Source organism: Protomyctophum bolini (assembly GCF_963924005.1).
Source record: "Protomyctophum bolini genome assembly, chromosome: 16".
NCBI classification, from domain to species: Eukaryota; Metazoa; Chordata; class Actinopteri; order Myctophiformes; family Myctophidae; genus Protomyctophum; species Protomyctophum bolini.
Window position 1 is genome coordinate 2,533,103 of NC_137877.1, and position 21,191 is coordinate 2,554,293.

At 44.3% G+C, this 21,191-nt stretch overlaps 1 protein-coding gene across 1 annotated transcript; it reads right to left on the bottom strand.

The window, feature by feature from the left end:
* Positions 1-2,303: 2,303 nt before the first annotated feature.
* Positions 2,304-20,947, bottom strand: LOC308330381 (poly(rC)-binding protein 3-like; the record flags this gene model as incomplete). The annotated part of the gene is made up of 6 exons (XM_080785230.1): positions 2,304-2,367; positions 7,308-7,477; positions 10,983-11,035; positions 14,267-14,345; positions 20,412-20,453; positions 20,933-20,947. The coding sequence occupies 6 exons, from the start codon at positions 20,945-20,947 to the stop codon at positions 2,313-2,315; spliced, it is 414 nt and encodes a 137-aa protein (XP_080641356.1). The 3' UTR covers positions 2,304-2,312.
* Between the last annotated feature and the right edge of the window lie 244 nt (positions 20,948-21,191).

A 21,191-nucleotide genomic window follows, 5' to 3' on the forward strand; every position in this document is an offset into this window, starting at 1 on the left:
TCACAACGCGGGGAATAAGCGACGATGAAGTACAAATATAAGACTCAACACGTTGCTCAGTGGCTGTACAGTATGTACTATACACGTGTGTGTGTGTGTACTGTACTGTATGTGTATTTTCTTTGTTTTTCACTTTTTATACTTTTATCCTTTCCAGTCAGGTAAACAACAACAACAGGGGCTGAAATAGGCAAATACATCTAACCTACCTAAGGACAGAAAACAGAACAGTAATATTCATGGCATTAGGAGGCATGCGTTCAACACTTTAACTCAACAACACACTAGGCTGGGGTGAGTTTGAAGCTATACTTCAACCTTTGGTGAGCTTTAATTGACGTAAATTATGCAATAAGTCGTTTTCCAAAGCTAACGTTGATTGAAAGCTACTCATCAGGTGCTGTACACAGTATAAGTCCATGGGACTATAAGGTGGTTCTACAGGACCAACGCTTCCCAACCTGTGGGCCATGAGGCTTCTGTTAAAGTGGGCTTTAGAACTATAGCCTTGTGTGGCCAGACAGACAGACAGACATCTACTGGTGCAAAAAATGAATAATTGCCCTCGGCGTTAGATAGTAGTCTAGCCACACGAAGCTACTTCAACCCATTTAGGCCTGATGTCAAAATTTTAAAAAAATAATATCTTCTAACAGTTTTCTGAAATACCTCATTTTTCTACGTCAGTGGTGCTCAATATTTCATGTCAAGAACCCCAAGAATTATCTGTATTTGGTCGCCGACCCCCATCTGAAAATATGTAGTTCCAGGGACCCTCCCCCCAGAAGCAAAGATTTGAGTTAAAAACGTTCACTCCGAAAGAACATAATATATTCAAAGATTAACGCCCCATTTTCACAATTTTCACAAAAATAGCAGATCTACAAGCTCATAGCACGGCACTCGGTGCCGCGCTATGAGCTTGTAGATCTGCTATTTTTCAATAGCTAAAGTATAACGTAATGCTTAAAAACACCAAAAAGGGGTTCCCGCCCAGAATGGGTTAAAACCATGAAAACCTTGTGACAACCAATGAATAGGAAGTTAAAACATTGATTTGAGACGATTCGACATTGATCCGAGCGGGGAGGAGAACACAATCGATTGATCGTAAAAACATGCTCGGGCCCCGCCCACCACTTAACACGGCAGCCAATCAGTGGTCCGATGTGATCGGATGTGGGAAATGCGCAAAATAATATAAGCAAAGAAGAAGAGCCCTCATCCGGACGACCCGGAAGTGATTGTGGACTAACGCCCGGACCATAATTATTCTTAGCGCGACCTCGGATTCATTTATTTTTTTATTATTGTTTTATTAAAGGAGCATTCAGTGATTTGGAAACCCCCCGGTTCGCCCCGGTAACAAGATGTGCACATGCACACGCACTACAGTGAGGGGGGGGGGGGGGGGGGACGACGCGCAACGGGCCAGGAGCACACACACCAAGGCCCGCCCCCGCTCGATCGATCATGATTGGTGGAAGTTTGGGCCACCTATAGCCCAAAACGAAACCTACGTTTTTTTTGACCCCCAGGGGTTAACTGGGGACAGGGAGGAACTGCTTATATGGTCAGCACACTCTATAGTAGAGAGGATTATCCCCACGAAACAAAGAAAGGAGTGATATTTGAATTAAGTGAAATCACTGAATATACCTTTAAGCTCCCAACATGGTACTTCATCCCATATTCTGAGCACAAAAACACACTAATGACCGCGTGTGCTGTTTCCATGGGAGCGATATGGGGCCAGCCGCGAGAACAAAACAAAACAAAGGTTAAAAAAATATATTTTTAAAGCTGGATTTCTTTCAAATCTTGTGTTTCTCGTGGCTTGGCATGGAATGTGGACAAAGCCTCTATTTAGATTATCCCAGCCCCCCACTCACTGCTTCTCAGGTCAAATATCGATACGCGATTAAACATGCAATTAATTTCAATGAATTAATTACAAAGCCTCGAATTGAGTACCACAGACGGGGGAAAAAAAAGTGCAAATTTCCTTCTGACCCCTCCACGAAAAAGGCCTCGTTGTCCTGACCCCTTATCTATCTATCTATCTTTTGTATCATTTATACATTATGGATAAATAGTGTGGACTTAGACTGTTAATCGTCCGTGGCGTTCAGAGATGAATTATTTTCATCGAGTCACAGCCCTATTTTTAGAGATTTTCAACTGATCTGAATCTGAACAGGTTGGGAAGCACTGCCCTAGGAGAACACTGGGGGTTTAGTGGGGGGGAGGGGGGTGGGGAGGGGAAAAGGGGGGAGGGGAGGGGGGGATGGATACAGATTTGGGGGAAGACTTCAGGACGTTGTCATGGATGACGGGTCATTCCACATGGCGGCCACGTCCCTGAACCTGCCATTGGAATTGCAGGAAAGCAACAGCCATTAGATTATTTCTCCGTACTTAAATCCCCTCCCCAAAAAAAATCCAAATATACTGTAGACCAGGGATTCTAGTGTATGAGGCACTGCTGCTTCTGTCCTGCCACTGTCTGCTTTTCACTGAGGTTTTAGGTAGCCTGGGCGCCATTTCATTTAGGGTATATGATCCTGTCGGGAGCGGATGATAATTATCGTTAACGTCATGTTGTAGTGTTGTTTTGTAGTCGACAGGCAGGAACAACAGGCCGGCAACTTCCTCTTCCCTCAAACAGATTTTTCTCAATAAAAGCTACAGGCTACGAGAGCTTTTATTGAGAAAAATCGATATCAATACTAGAACATGACGTAACGATATCATCCGCTCCCGACAGGATCATACGGACTTTTGAAACAGAGACCAGGCTTTCCTCCGAGGTGGTGGAAAGCCTGGTGAGGTTTTAGGGTTAGCCTGCAGCGGATGTCTCTCAAAATTCCAATTTCACAGCCTTGGTGAAATAAAATGATTTATAGTTGTCAGAGAGACAGAGGCAGTGGAGCACAGCAGCCAGATTCAACATCTAAAGTGTGCTCATGAGTATTATTATAATATGCTGCTATCTTAAGTTAAACTACACATGTAGGCAACACATTTTAAAGTTCAACACAAAATCATGTTTTTGTTTGTTTTGTAAAGGGTTTACATAAGGGGGCTTGATCAAATATCACATCTTTAAATCAATATCAACAAGCAAGCAACTTAAAACTTAAAACTGTGTTAAAGAAATACCCCCATTGAATATTATTACCAGATCTACTGTATGTCACATACAGTAGTTATTATCATTTCTGTCAGGCAGAGACACCCTGTATTACCAAAATGGTTACTTTTCAGGAAATGGAAAACAGAACCTGTGTATTCCAATGGATGTCATTTAGCCACAAGCTTTTGTTACTTTTAATTGACTAAATATAACATCACACTGGTGTGAAGTGAGGGTGCACCTCACTCCTTTAAACAAACATTCGTTTTTCTAAACAAGCATTAAAAGCCATAGAATGAAAGGAGAAATTAGGTCAAATGTCCACCAAATATGACGTAAATCTGTGGCAACCACAGTCTATGGTGGCAACACAAGCATTAAATGCCGCCGACAATGAAGGGAAAATGTACGTCATGATTATGTAGACGAGCAAATCGACTATAAGCAACCAATCACATACATTCAGTTCATGAGACGATGTATGATGATAAGAGCGCCCCTCACTTCACACAGGTGTGATTTTTTTTTAGAGTGCCGTTTGTTAAGCAAACATTAAAGGTCTTGAGCCAAAAGCCAAAAAGGCTGCCACATGCATGACGTCACAAGTGTTTTGCTTTTTGTACGTCATTAAAAGTCCATAGACATTATGATGTAATCTCTGAAAGCCAGACAGACGGCCAAAACTCACAGACAGACCTAACCTCAACCTGGTGTCCCTATTTTGGTTATAGGTCAACATCAAATATATATATATATATATATATATATATCCCATTCTGAACGGGAACCCATTTTGGTGTTAGCATCATGTCGTGCTTTAGCTATTGAAAAATAGCAGATCTACAAGCTCATAGCGCGCTACGAGCTTGTAGGTCTGCTATTTTTTTTTTTATCGAAGAACGACTGACATTTTTAGAATCTGATCTCAGGTCAGAATGGGTTATAATCAGACCAGTGTGTGTCCAGTGGAAACCTCGTATGAATCTGATCTCAGGTCAGAATGGGATATATATATAAACAGCTGGTCTATGCCCGTAGGAAGGAGAAGGGACCACCGTCACCACACAGTCCAAAGAAAGATGCTCGTGGACAAGACTTCATGCTTCATTTTGCTTTATTCGCACAATGAAGCAAGATGTACGAATAGAGCAAAATGAAGCATTCATAAGTCTTGTCCACGAGCATCTTTTTGGAGTGTGCGGTCCCTTCCTCTCCTAAGGGACAGTTTTTGGTTTATTATATATATATATATATATATATATATATATATATATATATATATATATATGCAGGCCAAAGAGAACTTCCCCAGGGAAAGGAAGGGACCGCACGCTCCAGAGACTCAGGACAAGATTATTTATGCTTCATTTTTTTAATATATATATATATATATATATATATACTGTATATACACACACAGCAAAAATAGGCAGCCTACAAGCTCACATCACAACGCAACGCATCGCGGTGCAGTGTGTTGTGAGCTTGTAGATCGGCTACTTGTCGATCACCTATATACTTTCTCATGACACCGTCGTATAACTAAAAAATAGGGCAATTCATTAACCCATTCTGACCTGAGATCAGATTCATACGAGGTTTCCACTGGACACACACTCGTCTGATGAACCCATTCTGACCTGAGATCAGATTCTAAAAATGTCAGTCGTTCTTCGATTTTTCAAAAATAGCAGACCTACAAGCTCGTAGCGCGCCACTCGGTGGCGCGCTATGAGCTTGTAGATCTGCTATTTTTCAATAGCTAAAGCATAACATGATGCTAACACCAAAACGGGTTCCCGCCCAGAATGGGTTAATGGTGGAAAGAAATATGAAATATGGGCAATATGAGGATTTTGTTTCCGAAAGCAACGATACTGTATGTAGTTCATTCAAAAGAGTCAAAGATTTGCCCTTTGCCATTACGGTGTTCTGTCTTGTCACTAATGGATGGATGGAGCTCCAAATCCAATACTCGGCTAAAAACCGATAAGCTTATTGAGTACCCAGTTATCAATACGCTTTGGGCTTATCAAGCCTGTTATCGAGCATACACAGCGGCCAATTACATCATGTTTAAACAAATCAAGACAATTAAGGGGCGATCAAGAGACAAATCACTAAATCACCCACGCTGTCACAAACATGTCTGTCTGAAGGTGTATTGATGATACCTGCCAACCAGCGCTGGCTGCTCGGGGGAAACTAAATTATGCTTTTCAGTTTCTTCAATATTATTTTCCAAAATTGTCTTGTAGAAGAGTACTGTATCTGAAGGCCCTAGTAAAAGATAACGGTTCTGTTCAGAACTTAAAGTACTGTATCTGAAGGCTAATGGTTCTGTTCAGAACTTAAAGTACTGTATTTGAAGGCTAATGGTTCTGTTCAGAACCTAAAGTTCTGTATTTGAAGGCTAATGGTTCTGTTCAGAACTTAAAGTACTGTATCTGAAGGCCCTAGTAAAAGATAATGGTTCTGTTCAGAACCTAAAGTACTGTATTTGAAGGCTAATGGTTCTGTTCAGAACCTAAAGTACTGTATCTGAAGGCTAATGGTTCTGTTCAGAACTTAAAGTACTGTATTTGAAGGCTAATGGTTCTGTTCAGAACCTAAAGTACTGTATCTGAAGGCTAATGGTTCTGTTCAGAACCTAAAGTACTGTATTTGAAGGCTAATGGTTCTGTTCAGAACCTAAAGTACTGTATCTGAAGGCTAATGGTTCTGTTCAGAACTTAAAGTACTGTATTTGAAGGCTAATGGTTCTGTTCAGAACCTAAAGTACTGTATCTGAAGGCTAATGGTTCTGTTCAGAACTTAAAGTACTGTATTTGAAGGCTAATGGTTCTGTTCAGAACTTAAAGTACTGTATTTGAAGGCTAATGGTTCTGTTCAGAACTTAAAGAACTGTATTTGAAGGCTAATGGTTCTGTTCAGAACTTAAAGTACTGTATTTGAAGGCTAATGGTTCTGTTCAGAACTTAAAGTACTGTATTTGAAGGCCCTAGTGAAAGATAATGGTTCTGTTCAGAACTTAAAGTTCTGTATTTGAAGGCTAATGGTTCTGTTCAGAACTTAAAGTACTGTATCTGAAGGCTAATGGTTCTGTTCAGAACTTAAAGTACTGTATCTGAAGGCTAATGGTTCTGTTCAGAACCTAAAGTACTGTATCTGAAGGCTAATGGTTCTGTTCAGAACTTAAAGTACTGTATCTGAAGGCTAATGGTTCTGTTCAGAACTTAAAGTACTGTATCTGAAGGCTAATGGTTCTGTTCAGACCTTAAAGTACTGTATCTGAAGGCTAATGGTTCTGTTCAGAACCTAAAGTACTGTATTTGAAGGCTAATGGTTCTGTTCAGAACCTAAAGTACTGTATCTGAAGGCCCTAGTAAAAGATAATGGTTCTGTTCAGACCTTAAAGTACTGTATCTGAAGGCTAATGGTTCTGTTCAGAACCTAAAGTACTGTATTTGAAGGCTAATGGTTCTGTTCAGAACTTAAAGTACTGTATCTGAAGGCTAATGGTTCTGTTCAGAACTTAAAGTACTGTATCTGAAGGCTAATGGTTCTGTTCAGAACTTAAAGTACTGTATCTGAAGGCTAATGGTTCTGTTCAGAACCTAAAGTACTGTATTTGAAGGCTAATGGTTCTGTTCTCCCATCCCATAGAAAATGCACGATAGTGGTCTCGATAAGATCAATAAGCCTGATCGATAATGTGTTCGTTATCAATAAACAAAAAATGTACGAGCTCCATCCCCGGACGCGTCTCTGTAATTGCAGTAATGTGGGCCAAAGGTTACCTGGCGTTGATGAGGTACTGTGTTAAAGGTTACCTGGCGTTGATGAGGTACTGTGTTAAAGGTTACCTGGCGTTGATGAGGTACTGTGTGTTAAAGGTTACCTGGCGTTGATGAGGTACTGTGTTAAAGGTTACCTGGCGTTGATGAGGTACTGTGTGTTAAAGGTTACCTGGCGTTGATGAGGTAGTGTGTGTTAAAGGTTACCTGGCGTTGATGAGGTACTGTGTGTTAAAGGTTACCTGGCGTTGATGAGGTACTGTGTTAAAGGTTACCTGGCGTTGATAAGGTACTGTGTTAAAGGTTACCTGGCGTTGATGAGGTACTGTGTTAAAGGTTACCTGGCGTTGATGAGGTACTGTGTTAAAGGTTACCTGGCGTTGATGAGGTACTGTGCCAGGCTGATGTTGGCCGGCGTCCCTGTGATGGTGATCTGGCGCTCGGACGAGCCCTCCATGGCGTTGGCGATCTTGATCTGAGCCCCGGACATCTGGCGGATCTCGTTGATTTTGGTTCCCTGGCGGCCGATTATGCAGCCTATTAGCTGGGAAGAAAAGCACAACAGAGAGAGATTCAGGGGCAGCGAGGGAGGGAGCCAGTATGGCCTGGAACTCACCTATGCTTTCTATGGCATAGGCAGCTCCCGAAAGGCATCCGCCGGGAGAAACTGTGCACAGCTGCTGACTGTCCTATCTGGCAAGTGCAATATAGACTATGGGCAAACGCAATATGATATAGTATTTATGCAATAGCATAATAGTATATAATATATTCCCCCATGGTCCCCTCCTACTGTTGATGAATTTACACATGCATTTTATGATTGTGTGGTCCCCTTATTTTATCTTATCATTTTAACAGTGCATTAGAATATTTAATATTTATTAATGGATTGAGATGACTTGACTGGACTATGACGGACTAACAGTTTTATGCCATGAAGTTTTAGTTTTAGCCCCTTCAGTGTTTTTTTCGTTGTCTTTGCGTCCTCTCTTGATACTGTTATATGTTGTGCTGCACTAAACAGAATTTCGTTGTATGTCTCATACAGTGACAATAAAGATCTTATCTTATGAGACTAATTAATTAGAGCGACAGAGAGAGAGAGAGAGAGGAGTGAGTGTGTGTGTGTGTGTGTACGGGTGTGTGCGTCAATTTAACAAAGGTGCAGACAATCAGAAATCAGCAGAGAGTGATCGACGTTTGCGCTACTACTCTATGCCGAATTGAAGTGGACTCGAAACCCAGACTTTTTTTTTCTCCCTGGAAATAAAAAAGGCTGTGTTTCCGAGGCTAGGGAGCCAGGGGTGCTCTGTGTCAGACCTATACTTATATAAGTGACTGTCTAAGGGTAAAAATGCTAAAGTCAGTGGGTTATGAAATAGTCTGGGGCGCTAATACATGAGTCCCATCATTCCCGGAACACGAAGAATGACTAATTATGGGCATATTCACCTGATTTGCATTCAATTATTTGACTATGAAACAAACGTGTATAGGTGGAGAGATTATACACATTCCTCTGCTTTTCCTTATTGGTGGAATTAAAAGATAAGAGTACAACATTAAAGCGCAAATAACATGCATTTTAAAACTGCTTTTAATATTTAATAATCATATTGTCTATGTCCCTCAAAGTAATTTCTAATGGTTTGAGCCTCAATCACCACTCTGATATAACCAGCCTTGTCAATTATTTCTGGACTTTGAAAGCAGTTTTAGCTGCAGTACCACAATGTCCTGAGGTGGAGAGGGTGCTGATATGCAGATTATTTAATATTTGAGTCATTATAATACTCATGCTAGATAAAACCAGGCTTGTTTCCATTCCATGCCAGCTTGGAAAATCAACAATGGTGGACATTGTAAACAAAGTGGAAATGCAAATTTGCAACTGAAAACTGAAGAAAAGGAGGAATTATACAAAGTAGGGTGACATTGATGACATCACGATGAGGCCAAAATCAGTCGAGCTGTTTCTGAGAGCAATTTCCATTAAAACACCCATATGACATGAAGGCCTGATTGTTCAAAATTGGTTATTTGTGGGGATAGAAAACACACATGGGAGCCCCAAAAACACAAAAGAAATTGAAAAAGTTGAATTTTATGTTATAGGTCCTTTAAGCATTAAGGTGTCCTGACCTCCAACCTTCCAGTTAAGGATTACTGTGGTCTGAGAAATACGTTCCGTTTGAATATAACGAATTTACAGACGTACATACATTAAAATCCACTAATAACTAGTGGTACCGAAAAGGTAGAAGGCAGAAGCCGAGGCTTATTGCGCCTACCCTTTCTGAACATAACTCAAATTACACTAAGCAGAGAATATAGTGTAGTGCACCAACCATACTCTTAAGTGCTTTTCCCCATGAAAAATGCAAAACATTGCATACTGGACAGTGTAAAAGCAGACCATTAGAGCCTTAACCCATTTTTGGCGGGAACCCCTTTTGGTGTTAGCATTATGTTATGCTTTAGCTATTGAAAAATAGCAGATCTACAAGCTCATAGCGCGCCACCGAGTGGCGCGCTACGAGCTTGTAGGTCTTGCTATTTTTGAAAAATCGAAGAACGGCTGACATAGAAACACAGCTTTTTCGGAAAACTGTCAGGATGTAGAAGACATTTTTAGAATCGGTCAGAATGGATTAAGATACTTAGTTGTTGCATTCCCTTTCAACCAATTCTTCTAATCTCAAGCCTTTATTCTCGAAGGGACATTAATTGCCCTCATTTGCATGTCGTCGAGACGCTTCACAGTCAGAATAAAAATGTCACGTTGTGACGTCAATAATAAAACAAAAACTTCAAACGTCGTTTGATACAACTCAAGTTAAAAACAGTTGCAGACATAACTATACCCCACTGAAATACACTTGAAAGTCTTGAAAATCTTCAATCAGTGTGTTCCAACTTTACCCCCCGAAAATACTGGCATCTTTGTGCCTAATTTAGCTCAATAAATCCAGACACAATCTTGATGAGATGAGATATACTCTATTAACGCATTTAGGCCCGACGTCGACATTTAAAAAATGTCTTCTAAATCCTGAAATACCTCATGTTTCACTTTCTATATCAGTGCTTCTTAATATATTATTTCAAGGACCCCCAAAAATATCTGAAAATATGCCTCCCCCCCCATCTGAAAATATGTTGTCTCAGGGACATTTTTTTGTTGTTAAAATGTTCACTCTGTAATAATATATATTCAAAGATTTGAGGCACTATTTTTCAAAAATAGCACACCTACACCTTCAGACGTAGTGTGTTTGGTAAAACAGTCTTCTCTGTTAGAGCTGGAACAGTCTCCCTACAGAATTAAGAGAGACCTCCAACTATCTGACCTTCAAATCCAACCTGAAAAGGTGGCTAAAAACAACTCAAATTTGTAATCATGAGTAACTAACTATCAGCACTATTTAGTATTCATCACCGGTGTCATTTCTCACTTCACTTGCCGTTGTTCTGTCCCCTGTACCATGTCGATCTGTTCCTGTACTGTATTGTGTTTTTGTATGGACGTAGTGTTGGGTGCTTGCACATAATACACACATGGCATCAACGCATGGTGTTGTGTGCAGGCACACTACACTTGTCCTTCTTGTTTATCATTCATTCATTTTTTAAGAGCCTGCCCAGGGACTACAGATGAAATGTAGCTTCGGCTAACTCTGGCCCATTTACATTGATGTGAAAACAGTTGATTAATGAGCTTTGTCCCTGTCAAATAAATAAATAAATAAAAATACAAGTTCATAGCAGCTTGTAGATCTGCTATTTTTCAATAGCTAAAATATAACATAATGCTTTAACATAACACCAAAAGGGGTTCACGCACCCGAGGGGAAATTTAAGCGTTACAACAGCATAATGTGACACATAAAAAAAGCTAAAACTACTGGACAAACAGAAGAACACAAAACAGACACAAATGGACGTGACCACACAAGACCAGGACCACCAAAGGACCATATATATGCCTTGCAGTGTGTTTGTGTATATTGTGTATATATTGTGTATATATTGTGTATATTACTCACGTCATTGGGGATAGTGAGCTCATGGGTACTGGCTGGCGGACTGGCATCCAAACCTGGGGTCAGAGGTCAGGGGTCAGAGGTCAGAGGAACATTCAAACATGGCATTGGTTCAGTATTCTTCTTGTTAACTCCCCTGAAGCACTTTTAAAGACGTTGTTCACTCCTGAAGCACTTTATGCATGGTGCATTTATATAGCAGCCTTTATCCAAGGCGCTTTACATAGATTGTGCATTACATTCACCCATTCACACACACGCATTCATATTTCATACGCCGATGGCGGCAGAAACCATGCAAGGCACCAACCAAGCACATCAGGAGCAATTAGGGGTTCAGTGTCTTGCTCAAGGACACTTTGACACTAACTCTGGGGGAGCCCACAGGGTTCGAACCGGGAACCTTACGGTTACCATCCAGCCACTCTACCGCTGAACCACCGCCGCCGGGTGTATTGTCTACCATTGTGACATTGTAATTTTGGATGCATTGTGACATCATTTCGGTACATGTTTGTATACTGTATTGCCATGCATGGCATCTACGGAAGTTCAGGCGTTTGGCCTAATTTACTTGCATTCTTTTATTTTTGGATGATGTACTTACCTTACGTACCTGCTGCCGTTTGCTTAGTTGAAGTTGTACCTTTGTTAATTGTATGTTATGTGAATTTATATGTGCTTTCAGTATTTCTTTCTCTTTCAGTTTCACACTTTCCTATATTAAATCCAAATGTAAATCAACATCTTGTTTACTTTTGTTATATTTCTTTTTCCATTTCATAAATTATGCTACTGTGATAATTGATCACAGACTATTATTATTATTATTATTTGTATTATATAAAAAGGTGGGCAAAATAATCTTTATGCTTCAGCCCATACCTTTTCGGTTAGAACTAGTCACTGCGTTGACTAAGTAATGTAAATTAAGCAATGTAAATTGCTTAAACCTATTTTGTTTATCTGTTTTGTAAAAAATGACCGAAATAAAGATTCAAACTCAAACTCAAACTCAGTCTGTTGTACAACACCTGTTCCTTGGAGGAGTCTTATAGGAGAGTTTAGTTATATTAAATCCAGTCTGTTGTACAACACCTGTTCCTTATGGGAGAGTTTAGTTATATTAAATCCAGTCTGTTGTACAACACCTGTTCCTTGGAGGAGACTTATGGGAGAGTTTAGTTATATTAAATCCAGTCTGTTGTACAACACCTGTTCCTTATAGGAGAGTTTAGTTATATTAAATCCAGTCTGTTGTACAACACCTGTTCCTTGGAGGAGACTTATGGGAGAGTTTAGTTATATTAAATCCAGTCTGTTGTACAACACCTGTTCCTTGGAGGAGACTTATGGGAGAGTTTAGTTATATTAAATCCAGTCTGTTGTACAACACCTGTTCCTTGGAGGAGTCTTATAGGAGAGTTTAGTTATATTAAATCCAGTCTGTTGTACAACACCTGTTCCTTATGGGAGAGTTTAGTTATATTAAATCCAGTCTGTTGTACAACACCTGTTCCTTATGGGAGAGTTTAGTTATATTAAATCCAGTCTGTTGTACAACACCTGTTCCTTATGGGAGAGTTTAGTTATATTAAATCCAGTCTGTTGTACAACACCTGTTCCTTATGGGAGAGTTTAGTTATATTAAATCCAGTCTGTTGTACAACACCTGTTCCTTGGAGGAGACTTATAGGAGAGTTTAGTTATATTAAATCCAGTCTGTTGTACAACACCTGTTCCTTGGAGGAGACTTATGGGAGAGTTTAGCTGGCTGTGAAGCCTGATTAGGACGCAGTCACGTTGGGTGCAAACGGCACAGTCAGGTGTCATAAATATTCGGAGGAAAACCTGGAGACTTGACATTCAGTAATAGAGGGTACTGTATGTGTCTGGAAGTTATGCGGGAACGCCTACCGAGTGGCAACAACATACTTTCTAGCCTCGACAGCCCAGACATCCAAACAGAAAAGACCTATTTGATTTGCCTTGATTACCTTAACCCTTAGACTACTAATCCCAATTTTTAACCTCAAATCAACCCCAAAACATCGCCAAATATCACATTTCTTACAGCGACGCACATAGAGACGGCGCGCGATCACGCGGATTTCGGCAGTTTTTTGGTAAATGACATCAAACATTAGCGATATTAGCGAAAAAAATGCTCATTTTTGCTCCGTTGAACCCCCAATAACTGACATTGATTGACATTCCGTTAATTCCGTTAACGGGAGGTTTTGTATTTTTAGCAATAATCTGTTTTTTCCGTTTTCCGTAGCCCAGGGGTTAAACAACATTACACTCACTTTGCCACTTGCTCTGCCATTCACTGTACGCATGCACTATTGGGGTCTTACGATCAGAATAAGAACATTACAATGGTGTGTGTATAAAAATACAATCAAACATGTTCCACAGACAAGACCAAGTCTTTATATTGATGACCCAGATACACTGGAGCGTGTATCTGCTTTAAAAAAAAAGAAGAAACAATTACTCCCTGAAATACACGAGGCGCATAGCGTACATATAAACGACATGAAACGCAAAAGCAGTAAACAAATTAAGCGCTTCATTGACATTGATAGCAATTGCAAAAAGGCTGAGACTGTCTGCTGTGATGCAGACATCTCCACAGAGGCTGAGACTGTCTGCTGTGATGCAGCCATCTGCACAGAGGCTGAGACTGTCTGCTGTGATGCAGCCATCTCCACAGAGGCTGAGACTGTCTGCTGTGATGCAGCCATCTCCACAGAGGCTGAGACTGTCTGCTGTGATGCAGCCATCTCCACAGAGGCTGAGACTGTCTGCTGTGATGCAGCCATCTCCACACACATTATGGGACGAGGCACAGCCGCTGTCATCATCATCATCATGGCATGTTTTTGGTTTTTTATATATAATCTTTGGTCTCGTTTCCTTGTGGTAGTTTTGGCTGGCCCGATAACGAGTAAAACGATGGCGGGGGCGGGGCAGCGTGGCCAACCATGGAAATAAACACCCGTGATCTTCAGTAGAAGTCTTTGGCTATATACCGTCTGCCATTGCACAATATACTGTACACGGGAAAAATATACTTTTATGTACACGTTGTAGGCCGCAAGATAGAAGCCACACAGGAGGGCCCAAGGCATGCCGAGCAGACAAACAGACAGAACAGGTAGAATGTGTGTTGTTGGGGAGGAGGAGGAGGAGGAGGAGGAGGAGGAGGGGGGGAAGAGAGGAGAGAAGGAGGAGGAGGAGGAGGAGGAGGGAAGAGAGGAGAGAAGGAGCAGGGTACGTACCAGGGAAAGCAGGGCTGGTCTGTCCCAGGGGGGTAAAGGGGGTTTGCTGCATAGCCAACTGGTGGAGTTTGGTCAACTGCTGAAGGGTGAGGAGGAGGGAAAGGAGAACTAGAGCTTCATTTAGGAGTCGCTGAAGGAGTGTAATGAGACATGTCTGCTCTATAGTCTCAGTCGGTGAAGAAGTGTAATGTCTGCTCTAGTCTCACGTAGCCAGGCAACAATTCCTCAATCTCCGAACGCTATATATATTTAGAGTCTGGAACTACAGCCCCCGTGAGCTGAGTAAGGAAGCTGACATTTCCATATCTTTACATTTTATTTTTGTATTTCCCTTTCTGCTAAGCAACAAGCTATTATATACATGCTTAGATGATTTCCATTTATATTAGATATAAATTTGCGCGACTGTAAAGACGAAAACGAAAGTGGCGAGGAGGCTCCACTTCCGCTTCATCGCTCACTCCATGACAGCTCTTCCGTTGCTCCAGACTGTACGACGAAGCATTTGGAAAATCGCAAGAGGCAACAGTCTGGTAACGCGAGACACCCCGAGACCGACAAAAATGATATTTTCCCAAAAGAAAAGACGTCTTTCTTTTTCTTTGGCGAGGCGACATGTCAGGCTTTTCCCTCCCCGCCGAAGCATGAATTAGGCTTAAAGGGGTTTTACACTTTTAAACATGTCTTAGGTACTGTTAACGTCTACCCAGGCCATTGTATGCACCCTGTAGACTAGGGGCGGAAATCACTAGGTATATATATATATACCTGGCCATTTTATTCCATTCCGAGGGCTATATGGTTCGATTATAAATCGATTACCGTGCAGATTACTGTACACAATGCAGTGTTTTAATGTGAAATACCCCTTTAAAGAGGTTTTCATCAGGAAACAGGTCTGGTCTCACCAGGAAGTCAAGCCAACCAAAACTACACAGTGAAGAAGAAGAAGTGAGGACCAAGGGGCCAGCTATGCACTCCAATGTTGAAGCGCTGGGCCCTAGTGGTAAGAGGAAGGACTGCAGGCGGACCCGTGGATTCTTGACGAGGAAACCCCGTGCAACCGAGCGCCCAATGTAAAGCCCAGGTGCACTCTGGGTGCACTTCCGCATTTGGACACCAAAATTTGTGTCCAAATGCGGAAGTGAAATGCTGAATCAGCGAAAAGACGGTACTTCCGGCAGCCTTCCGGGTGCTTCAAAACGCCACTGAGCAACTTCCACTGACATGAATAGCGGAGGGGGCGGAGCTTCGCGCTAGTTTAGTCTCTATCCTTTTAATACTCTATGGTGAGGACTGAGGAGGAGGAGGACGCCATGACACACAGAGTGAAGGAGGGCAGGGGTCAGAGGTCAGGGGTCAGAGGTCAGAGGATCAAAGGATCAGAGGAAAGAGGAGGGAGAGAATTGGGCAGTGGTGGAAAAAAGTACTCGATTGTTTCACTTAAGTAAAAGTACCAATACTGCAATTTAGAAGTACTTCGTTACAACTAAGTAAAAGTACCGGAATTGAAAATGCACTTGAGCAAAAGTACTAAAAGTACTAAAAGTAAAAGTATTCATATTGCAGAATGTCCCATTTCACAAGTTCAAAATGTGTAGCGAATCTATTAAAATCTCCAACGTTTTCAAATAATTGTAGTTCATCAAAAACCCACTCTGAGAAACAGCAGATGTACAGTACTACTAGTACATTAGTTAGTGCAGGGGTGGGAAACTTTGACAATGGAGAGTATATTTCCACACTCACTCCCTATAGGGCCATACTGTATATTACTGTTGTCGCAAAAATAGCAGCCTTAATGCAAGGCAGAATGAAGCATTAGGGCTATGGACCGGAGCTAGGGCTACGTATGGACCGGAGCTAGGGCTACGTATGGACCGGAGCTAGGGCTATGGACCGGAGCTAGGGCTACGTATGGACCGGAGCTAGGGCTATGGACCTGAGCTAGGGCTATGGACCGGAGCTAGGGCTACGTATGGACCGGAGCTAGGGCTATGGACCTGAGCTAGGGCTATGGACCGGAGCTAGGGCTACGTATGGACCGGAGCTAGGGCTATGGACCTGAGCTAGGGCTACGTATGGACCGGAGCTAGGGCTACGTATGGACCGGAGCTAGGGCTACGTATGGACCGGAGCTAGGGCTACGTATGGACCGGAGCTAGGGCTACGTATGGACCGGAGCTAGGGCTATGGACCGGAGCTAGGGCTACGTATGGACCGGAGCTAGGGCTATGGACCGGAGCTAGGGCTATGGACCGGAGCTAGGGCTACGTATGGACCGGAGCTAGGGCTATGGACCGGAGCTAGGGCTATGGACCGGAGCTAGGGCTACGTATGGACCGGAGCTAGGGCTACGTATGGACCGGAGCTAGGGCTACGTATGGACCGGAGCTAGGGCTACGTATGGACCGGAGCTAGGGCTACGTATGGACCGGAGCTAGGGCTATGGACCGGAGCTAGGGCTACGTATGGACCGGAGCTAGGGCTATGGACCGGAGCTAGGGCTATGGACCGGAGCTAGGGCTACGTATGGACCGGAGCTAGGGCTATGGACCGGAGCTAGGGCTATGGACCGGAGCTAGGGCTACGTATGGACCGGAGCTAGGGCTATGGACCGGAGCTAGGGCTATGGACCGGAGCTAGGGCTACGTATGGACCGGAGCTAGGGCTACGTATGGACCGGAGCTAGGGCTATGGACCGGAGCTAGGGCTATGGACCTGGACCGGAGCTAGGGCTACGTATGGACCGGAGCTAGGGCTATGGACCGGAGCTAGGGCTATGGACCGGAGCTAGGGCTATGGACCGGAGCTAGGGCTACGTATGGACCGGAGCTAGGGCTACGTATGGACCGGAGCTAGGGCTATGGACCGGAGCTAGGGCTATGGACCTGGACCGGAGCTAGGGCTACGTATGGACCGGAGCTAGGGCTATGGATCTGGACCGGAGCTAGGGCTATGGACCTGGACCGGAGCTAGGGCTATGGACCGGAGCTAGGGCTATGGACCGGAGCTAGGGCTACGTATGGACCGGAGCTAGGGCTATGGATCTGGACCGGAGCTAGGGCTATGGACCTGGACCGGAGCTATAGGGCTATGGACCGGAGCTAGGGCTATGGATCTGGACCGGAGCTAGGGCTATGGACCTGGACCGGAGCTATAGGGCTATGGACCGGAGCTAGGGCTACGTATGGACGGAGCTAGGGCTATGGATCTGGACCGGAGCTAGGGCTATGGACCGGAGCTAGGGCTATGGACCGGAGCTAGGGCTACGTATGGACCGGAGCTAGGGCTATGGACCGGAGCTAGGGCTATGGACCGGAGCTAGGGCTACGTATGGACCGGAGCTAGGGCTATGGACCGGAGCTAGGGCTATGGACCGGAGCTAGGGCTACGTATGGACCGGAGCTAGGGCTACGTATGGACCGGAGCTAGGGCTATGGACCGGAGCTAGGGCTATGGACCTGGACCGGAGCTAGGGCTACGTATGGACCGGAGCTAGGGCTATGGATCTGGACCGGAGCTAGGGCTATGGACCTGGACCGGAGCTAGGGCTATGGACCGGAGCTAGGGCTATGGACCTGGACCGGAGCTATAGGGCTATGGACCGGAGCTAGGGCTATGGACCGGAGCTAGGGCTATGGACCTGGACCGGAGCTAGGGCTATGGACCTGGACCGGAGCTAGGGCTATGGACCGGAGCTAGGGCTATGGACCGGAGCTAGGGCTACGTATGGACCGGAGCTAGGGCTATGGACCGGAGCTAGGGCTACGTATGGACCGGAGCTATAGGGCTATGGACCGGAGCTAGGGCTACGTATGGACCGGAGCTAGGGCTATGGATCTGGACCGGAGCTAGGGCTATGGACCTGGACCGGAGCTATAGGGCTATGGACCGGAGCTAGGGCTATGGATCTGGACCGGAGCTAGGGCTATGGACCTGGACCGGAGCTATAGGGCTATGGACCGGAGCTAGGGCTACGTATGGACGGAGCTAGGGCTATGGATCTGGACCGGAGCTAGGGCTATGGACCGGAGCTAGGGCTATGGACCTGGACCGGAGCTAGGGCTATGGACCGGAGCTAGGGCTATGGACCTGGACCGGAGCTATAGGGCTATGGACCGGAGCTAGGGCTACGTATGGACGGAGCTAGGGCTATGGATCTGGACCGGAGCTAGGGCTATGGACCGGAGCTAGGGCTATGGACCTGGACCGGAGCTAGGGCTATGGACCGGAGCTAGGGCTATGGACCTGGACCGGAGCTAGGGCTATGGACCTGGACCGGAGCTAGGGCTATGGACCTGGACCGGAGCTAGGGCTATGGACCGGAGCTAGGGCTATGGACCGGAGCTAGGGCTATGGACCTGGACCGGAGCTAGGGCTATGGACCTGGACCGGAGCTAGGGCTATGGACCTGGACCGGAGCTAGGGCTATGGACCGGAGCTAGGGCTATGGACCGGAGCTAGGGCTATGGACCGGAGCTAGGGCTATGGACCGGAGCTAGGGCTATGGACCGGAGCTAGGGCTATGGACCGGAGCTAGGGCTATGGACCGGAGCTAGGGCTATGGACCGGAGCTAGGGCTATGGATCTGGACCGGAGCTAGGGCTATGGACCGGAGCTATAGGGGAGAGACACCAAATCCATCTTTTGGATGTCGAGAGAATACCGTTTTGGGAACCACCACTCCTAGTCTCGTCTATCATGTGGTCCAGCCAGGACTCTGAGTGGCACGTCCCCTCGTCCCCCCTTTACCAAACCCATTCAGGTGACGTTACTGTGGCACACCGCACATCAGCTGAGGGTGCCGAGGGTCGACGTTACTGTGGCACACCGCACATCAGCTGAGGGTGCCGAGGGTCGACGTTACTGTGGCACACCGCCATCAGCTGAGGGTGCCGAGGGTCTCGCTCTCTCCTGATGCTAAATGGAGCTTTAATGAGGGTGGGGAGGAGAGGAGGTCGAACCTTTAAAGCGTTGAGTGATTGTCAACGTCAGCGAACCGCCTCGGCCGCCATCAATCACTGCCTGACTCGGAATGGAGTAGATATTATACACCACTCTTTTTTAACCCATTCTGACCTGAGATCAGATTCAGACGAGGTTTCCACTAGGACACACACTGGTCTGATGAACCCATTCTGACCTGAGATCAGACTCTAAAAATGTCAGTCGATCTTCGATTTTTCAAAAATAGCAGACCTACAAGCTCGTAGCGCGCCACTCGGTGGCGCGCTACGAGCTTGTAGATCTGCTATTTTTCAATAGCTAAAGCATAACATGATGCCAACACCAAAATGGGTTCCCGTTCAGAATGGGTTAACCACGAGGACGGATGCAGTCCAAATTATGAGGCAGGGGAGATATTATGAACCCTCTGTCTGGAATTAAGGAAGTGTCTCTGTATCGACGTTTAAACGCCTCCACTGTCCTCGCCATCCATCACTGTTCCGCTGCCCCACCGTGTGCTCATGATACACGATAAGGACAATCCATGACGTCAAACATTAGCACCATGTGAGCAGTGAGTGCACGGCTGTGATTGGCAAGCAGTAAGTAATGTAATGTATAATATGGTATGTAGTGCAGAGGCAGAGCTCTGTAGTTGCACCGTGTTCTTTCCGCAGCCTTTAACAACTCTTATCGCCCAAGCGTCATGTGGAACCGTTAAATCAGCACGCCCAGCGATTTGCAGCTTCAGAGCCCATTTCACGGTGACACAGACGCCATCTTAAGAGCGTTAACCACATGGGTCCTTTATCCGGCCCTATTCCAGGGTGGCGAACATTCGGTGCAAATAGCCGATCTACAAGCTTACAGCGTGTCGCAATGCAAATGCGTGGTGAGCTCGACGATCGGGTAATAGGAGAAATAAAGGATCAGACCAAATATAGACGTTTGGGGGTCCAAGTCAAGGGAGTATATTATGGTTTAAGTGCATTACAGTAGAGAGTTTGTGTATCCTATGTAAGACAATATAATCATGGCGTGGACATGCATTCTGTGTAATATTGTCAGGCATGCTGTTCCCAGACAATGATTTGGTAATGAGTGTAACAATTGTTTTGACTCCGATTGCTCACAGTGTTTAAGATACAGTATACAAACATTTTGTCATTAGATTATCAAGAGACTGGTAACTCACATCTGGGTGGGGGATGGCATATTGTCCCTGAATTGTGTAGGCCTGTATGGTGAAAGAAAGAAATACAAAATAATCACATTTTAACCTCCTAAAACAGTTATTTAGAGATGTTTAGAAGTTTAGAAATAAGCTTTACAGATATACTTAATAAAATATATTCAACGTCATTCAGCACAACAGTCTGCATACTGGTAAATAATGCAATATTCCCTCAAGCTAAAAAAGTGAAGTTTGCCAGTACATAATTTTGGAATTGATGTATTAAATTAAATGAAAATAAAACAGGCCCACAAAGTATATAGTCTCTCTCAATTTTAAATCGAGCGATTATTTCCCAAACCACTCAAACCAATCAACAATGTATGGATGCCTGACTTTGTAATATAAACCAAACTAAAATAAACTAAAATGTTTGGATCAGGAAAGGTTTGTGTAATGTCACAGCTTTGACACGAAGCTAACGCAAAGTGTTTGTGAAAGAGCCAGAGGTGATTTTCAGCTGTGCGATGATGTCTCCAAACCCACTCCAATCCCATCTAAGACTTTAACCCATTCTGAACGGGAACCCATTTTGGTGTTATAGCACTATGTTATGCTTTAGCTATTGAAAAAAATAGCAGATCTACAAGCTCATAGCGCGCCACCGAGTGGCGCGCTACGAGCTTGTAGGTCTGCTATTTTTGAAAAATCTAAGAACGACTGACATTTTTAGAATCTGATCTCAGGTCAGAATGGGTTAATCAGACCAGTGTGTGTCCAGTGGAAACCTCGTATGAATCT